This window comes from Sapajus apella, unplaced genomic scaffold (assembly GCF_009761245.1).
Source record: "Sapajus apella isolate SASKATOON/1434 unplaced genomic scaffold, GSC_monkey_1.0 scaffold68, whole genome shotgun sequence".
Taxonomy (NCBI): Eukaryota; Metazoa; Chordata; class Mammalia; order Primates; family Cebidae; genus Sapajus; species Sapajus apella.
Window position 1 is genome coordinate 4069658 of NW_022437008.1, and position 7012 is coordinate 4076669.

At 41.6% G+C, this 7012-nt stretch overlaps 1 protein-coding gene across 4 annotated transcripts in view; it reads right to left on the bottom strand.

Moving 5' to 3' along the window:
* Nucleotides 1–533: 533 nt before the first annotated feature.
* Nucleotides 534–7012, bottom strand: part of ZNF585A (zinc finger protein 585A) — a 43262-nt gene continuing 36783 nt past the window's right edge. For 3 of the 4 annotated variants that reach the window (XM_032248949.1, XM_032248948.1, XM_032248950.1), the window contains 3 exons: nt 5859–5985; nt 5490–5582; nt 534–3092 (listed from right to left, as the gene is read on the bottom strand). In XM_032248949.1, the coding sequence (XP_032104840.1) occupies nt 1075–3092; nt 5490–5582; nt 5859–5985 (2238 nt within the window). In that variant the 3' untranslated portion in view covers nt 534–1074. The remainder of the gene's footprint in view (nt 3093–5489; nt 5583–5858; nt 5986–7012) is intronic. The other variant, XM_032248951.1, reaches the window with a different exon arrangement.

Consider the following 7012-nt stretch of genomic DNA (forward strand, 5'->3'; position numbering starts at 1 on the left):
GAGTTTCGCTCTTGTTACCCAGGCTGGAGTGCAATGGCGCGATCTCGGCTCACCACAACCTCCGCCTCCTGGGTTCAGGCAATTCTCCTGCCTCAGCCTCCTGAGTAGCTGGGATTACAGGCACGCGCCACCATGCCCAGCTGATTTTTTGCATTTTTAGTAGAGACGGGGTTTCACCATGTTGACCAGGATGGTCTCGATCTCTTGACCTCGTGATCCACCCGCCTCGGCCTCCCAAAGTGCTGGGATTACAGGCGTGAGCCACCGCGCCCGGCCGCAGAAGGGATTTTTAAGTTTTCTCAGATGACCTGAAAATTCTTACTTCAGAAGCTTTCTTGAAGGTGATGGGAGTTCACAAGACATTGTGCTGGAGGTCAGAAGACAACGTGCTGAGGGCTCGTGAGGCTCAGAGACAGTCCTGGCATATAATGAGGGGGGTTGCAAGTCTTCCTGCTAGATAACAATGGGGACTCAACATATGTTCTGAGGTTTACATCTGTAAACATAAAGGGTTTTTTTAATTATTATAGCATTTCTTCCTTGATAGAAATATTGAATGAGGGCTGGATATGACCAACTGTGGTAGATTCAAATGAGAAAGAAACACCCACAAATCTGTTAGACAATGCGTTCTGCAATGAACAACTCACAGAACTTAGGATTCATCACTATCATAACTACGTATTACATTGTTTTATCATTCAATTTGTTGGCACTATACCTATTCCACAGTAAACAAGATCATCATTAACATAATATAATCTTTCTTACGAAGAATTTGGTAACAGTGTTCCATTGTAGTTTTCATGAGAAGGCTTTTCCTATGTACCAAATTGACCCAGTTCCTTGTCAGTATAAATAATGCCCGAAGTTTTATTGAGGCTGGTGACAAGGTTGGAAGGGTCCCTCGCCTCATTTGGTGCCTTCTCAGAGGCCTTCTGCAGAACAGTCATGTGTAACATTCTGATGTGGTCATTTCTATTTACAATACTATACTTGTATTTTTCTGCTGCATGAATGTAACAATGTATGATCAGACCCATCCGTCAATGAGGTTTTCGCATACTGTTCCTCTCAAGTGTGAATGCTCTGATGGACACTGAGCACTGATTTCTGAACAAACCCTTTCCCACAGATGCAACACTTGTAGGGTTTGTCTCCAGTATGTGTTGTCTGATGCTTATTCAAATTTGACCTGTCAGTAAAGGCCTTCCCACACTCAGCACACACATAAGGCTTCTCTCCAGTGTGAATTCGTTGATGCACCTGGAGCTGTGATTTTTTAGTGAAAGACTTCCCACAGTCACTGCACTCATAAGGTTTCTCTCCAGTATGAATTCTGTGATGTGTAATCAACTCTGACTTCTGTCTGAAGGTCTTCCCACATTCAGAGCAAATGTAGGGCTTTTCTCCGGTATGAGTTTTCTGGTGCTTACTGAGATTTGACCTGCCACTAAAGGCCTTCCCACACTCAGCACACACATAGGGTTTCTCTCCTGTGTGAACTGGCTGATGCACCAGGAGCTGAGACTTGGAGGTAAAGGACTTCCCACAGTCACTGCATTCATAAGGCTTCTCTCCAGTATGAATTCTTTGATGAGTAATAAAGTTTGATTTGCGGATGAAAGCTCTTCCACACTCAGTGCATACGTAGGGTTTCTCTCCCGTGTGAATTTTCTGATGAACAATGAGTATTGATTTCTGGTTGAAGGCTTTCCCACATTCATGGCATTCATACTGTCTCTCTCCAGTATGAATTTTCTGGTGTATATTGAGGTGAGACTTCTGGGTAAAGGCTTTTCCACAAGTACTGCATTCATAAGGTTTCTCCCCAGTATGGATTCTCTGATGTGTAATCAAGTCCGACCTCTGGGTGAAGGCCTTTCCACATTTGGAACATAGATAAGATTTCTCTCCTGTATGAGTTTTCTGATGTGTAATGAGATTTGACCGGTTGGTGAATGCCTTCCCACATTTATTGCACATATAGGGCTTTTCTCCTGTGTGAATTCGTTTATGAACATGAAGTTGTGACTTGGAGGTAAACAATTTCCCACAGTGACTACATTTATAAGGTTTCTCTCCAGTATGAATTATTTGATGTGCAATCAAGTGTGCCTTCTGAATGAAGGCCAGTCCACATTTCATGCATACATATGATTTTTCTCCTGTATGAATTCTCTGATGCACTGTGAGTGCTGACTTCTGAGTGAAGGCTTTTCCACAGTCACTGCATTTATAAGGTTTCTCTCCAGTGTGAATTCTCTGATGTATAATCAACTCTGACCTGTAGGTAAAGGCCTTCCCACAGTCAGTACATATGGAAGATTTCTCTCTACTTTGAGCTTTCTTATGTGTAATGAGGTTGGAATTATTGCTAAAGACCTTCCCATATTCAGTACATATATAGGGTTTTACTCTTGTGTGAATGCGTTGATGTACCTGAAGTTGTGACTTGGAAATGAAGGATTTCCCACAGTTACTACACTCATATGGCTTTTCTCCAGTATGAATTCTTCGGTGTGCAATCAAATGAGTCTTCTGGATGAAGGCCTGTCCACATTCAATACAGATATAGGATCTCTCACCTGTATGGATTTTCTGATGCATCTTGAGTGTGGACTTTTGTGTGAATGCTTTGCCACATTCAGTGCATTCATGGTGTCTCTCTCCAGTATGAATTTTCTCATGTATGCTGAGATCTGAATTATAAGAGAAGCCTTTCCCACATTGGCTACATTCATAGAGTTTTTCTCCGGTATGAATTCTCTGATGTCTGAAGAGAGAAGATACTTGGAAAAAGGATTTTCCACATTCATTGCATTTAAAGGGTTTCTCTCTCATATGGGTTTTCTGGTGTGTAATAAATTCTGGCTTCTGTACAAAAGCCTTCCCACATTCAATACATACATAGAGTTTTTCTCCTGCAAAAACTTTCAGGTGTACTTTGAGCTGTGACTTCTGGGTGAATATCTTTTGAAATTCGGCACGTTCATAAGGTTTCTTCCCGGGATGCATTTTTTGAGGTTGAGAGGACACTTGTTTATAATCGAGGATTTTTCTACATTGATTATGGTCCCATAATTTCTCTCCTGTTGGAATACACTCATGGTTAGTATTGGAAGAAATTTTATCATTTGGTAATCTTTTTAATATTCTTTGAAGCATTATTTTTATTATGACTGTGTAAATCTAAATTATGCTTTAATCCATTTCCAAATGAGCCACATTGATGGAGTCTTTCAGGAGGATAAGTGATGTTTGGGCTGACATGAATTATTTTTCTTCTGTCCTTAAAATCATAATGCCTCTTAGTTGCAATATTTTCTTGATGAAAGCAACATCATTTTAGTATTTATTTTCTTTGCTGATAGCTCTCTATTTGTCACCAATCTGTCATAATTATTCTAAAATAAAATAGAATCTCACATCACTTTTATCATGTCCTTTTATATCAATATGTAAATCTCTGAAGAGAGATTCCTTGCTATAAGGTCTGAAACCTAAACTTCTCTGCTCGAATGAGAAACAGGTTTTTTTAGCTCAAAGAACAGCTAGCAGAGGCTAGAGGGGATGGTGTAAATGTCTCATCCAGGCTGAACACAGAGAAAAGGGTGAAGGTGAGTAACTTGAAGAGAAAGGTGGTGGGTGATAGTATTGATAGGAAACATACTGGAAAACAATTCAGTAGTTAGAGGAAAAAGACTAGATGAAGAGATAACACCATGGACAGATGGAGAAAAAGGCCAAAAACTCTATATATACCACAGTATCATTCATATAAACTAATGATCCAAACTCTTTTTTTTTTTTTTTTGGGAGGGAGTTTCGCTCTTGTTACCCAGGCTGGAGTGCAATGGCGCGATCTCGGCTCACCGCAACCTCCGCCTCCTGGGTTCAGGCAATTCTCCTGCCTCAGCCTCCTGAGTAGCTGGGACTACAGGCGTGCGCCACCATGCCCAGCTAATTTTTGTATTTTAAGTAGAGACGGGGTTTCACCATGTTCACCAGGATGGTCTTGATCTCTTGACCTCGTGATCCACCCGCCTCGGCCTCCCAAAGTGCTGGGATTACAGGCGTGAGCCACCGCGCCCGGCGATAGTGTGTCTTAAACTGAGGACCATGATTAAACTTAAACCTCATCAGCTAAACTATAAAAATAAAGCAATAAAAAACAACAACAACAGGCCGGGCGTGGTGGCTCACGCCTGTAATCCCAGCACTTTGGGAGGCCGAGGCGGGTGGATCACGAGGTCAAGAGATCAAGACCATCCTGGTGAACATGGTGAAACCCCGTCTCTACTTAAAATACAAAAATTAGCTGGGCATGGTGGCGCACGCCTGTAGTCCCAGCTACTCAGGAGGCTGAGGCAGGAGAATTGCCTGAACCCAGGAGGCGGAGGTTGCGGTGAGCCGAGATCGCGCCATTGCACTCCAGCCTGGGTAACAAGAGCGAAACTCCGTCTCAAAAAAAAAACAACAACAACAACAAAAAATGAACCCTGGTCAATGTGGAATCACTCAAGCAACATCAGGAAAAAAGGTCAGGAAGGGCGATTAATCATGTTAAAGACAGCAGAAAGATAATCCCAAAGATTAAGTAACAGTGACCCCCAAGTCATCAGCTGGATAAAAGGCATGAAGGACTGGGAAAAATTAAGAAATGTCACAGCCATTCCCTCCACAGCCATTTCCTCCATTTCCTTGTTTTGTTGAGAAGACAAAAAGAGAGGCTGATTGGAGAAAAAGTTCTGTGGCATCTCACAGTTAAAAAAAAAAAAAAAAAAAAAGACAAGAAATAAAGGTGACTAGCAGGAGTGGTGGGAGTGTGTGTGACACAGAGTAACTTTGAAAGAAAGGAGATCCATGAATGTCTGAATGTAAAAGAAAGACTCTAGGACTATGGGGTAAGTCGGAGAAAAGAAGAATGTTAGAGAAAATGAGCATAACCAAGAAAGAAAGATCTTTAATGAGGCAGAGTAGCACATGATTCAGAATCCACAAAGCCAAAGAAGAACAAAGGTGGCTCATGCCTGTAATCCCAGCACTTTGGGAGGCCAGCGTGGGTGGATCACTTGAGGTCAAGTGTTTGAGACCAGCCTGGCCAACATGGTGAAACCCTGTCTCTACTAAAAATACAAAAATTAGCTGGGCATGGTGGCTGGCACATACCTGTAATCCTAGCTACTCAGGAGGCTGAGGCACAAGAATCACTTGAACCTGGGAGGCGGAGGTTGCGGTGAGCTGAGATCACACCACTGAACTCCAGCCTGGCCAACACAGCTCAGGCTGTGACAAAAAAGAAGTGACAAAGGTCATGTAAGGAGAAGGCATTCAGTGATCTGAGAGGCCAAGGGGCATTAAGCAATACAAAAAAATTCAGAAATTCCAGAAAAAGCATCTTAACAGTATTCCAAGGGTGTCAGTGTTTCTCAAGACAGCTGAGATTTCCTCCCATCTCCCATCTATCCAAGTCATACTTCACTCACCTGGGCAGCTCTGACGTGGCCTCTCACCCTGCAAGGCCCATGGTTCATTTCCTTGCTCCAACATGACCACCTCTGCTTCAGGAACTTGATACCCTGTTCATGAGAAATGATAAAGGTCTGGGTCCAGCTAATTATGTTTCAGGGACTAATCAATAAAGTCTTATTCTTTTAGGATTTTTTCTTGAGAAAAGTAACCATAACTTTTCAGAGTAATATTCTGTGTGCCCTAAACAAATAAAGAAACCTAGACAAATTAAGGACAAAACCATCAGCTATTTAAGATCCTGACAGCATTCAAAATGGAATGGAATGAGAATGGAAGCACTCTCAGTGAGGCCTCCTTTCAGATACCAAGGTGACTGCGCTTACCGACTGAGAGCAGGTGGCTGTAGGTCTCCAGCATCACATCCCGGTACAGGTTTCTCTGAGATGGGTCCAGGTGCCGCCATTCCTCTCTGCTGAAATCTATAGCCACATCCCTGAAGGACACTGATCCCTGTAAGGGCACATTCCTGTTCAATGTGCATAGTCAGCTTAGGGGGTTAGAGAGACTATATTTAGGAATATGGAATACAGGTCTTGTTGCCTTAAATTTACATCGGCTTTTTAAAAACTCACTCCCATTTCTCTAATATTTTATTATGAAAATTTTCAAACATACAATTTGAAAGAACTATACAGTAAGAACTATATAAGAACTATATACCTATCACCTAGGCTCTATAATTAACACTTCACTTGCTTTATCATACATCTAAGCCATTCTTTTATCCATCCATCTTGCTTTTTTGTACATTTGAAAGTAAGCTGCAGATGACACCACACTTCCTCATAATATTACTTTTTGGGTTTTTTTTTTTTTTTTTTTTTTTTTTTGGAAACAGACTCTCGCTCTGTTGCCTAGGCTGGAGTGCAATGCCATGATTTCGGCTCACTGCAACCTCCACATCCTAGGTTCAAGCGATTCTCCTACCTCAGCCTCCAGAGTAGCTGGGATTACAGGCATGAGCCACCACGCCTGGCTGATTTTTGTATTTATAGTAGAGAAGGGGTTTCACCATGTTGGCCAGGCTGGTCTCGAACTGCTAACCTCAGGTGATCACCAGCCTCGGCCTCCCAAAGTGCTGGTATTACGGATGTCAGCCATGGCTCCTGGCCTCTCCTAATACTTCAAAATGCAAATCGTGAACTAGAGTGTAAAACTTGTTGACCTTTTTTAGGTAGAATTTACATACAATTAAACGCACCAATCTTTAATTGACCATTTAAAGTTTTGACAAATGTATACACCTGTATAATGCAGGAATTTCTAAGCAATATTATATATATGTGCATATTAAATATCTAGTTTTCCATAGTTTGTGGAATAAGGAAATCCAATCAAGAATTTCTGCTGTTTGTTCTGTACTATAGTCAATTACTCATTTTTCAAAACTGGCAATTGAAATATGCTGTGTTTTAGTTTTCTGGCAACTGAATGAATGACTGTGATACACTTTCTTTCTTTTTTTTTTTTTTTTTTT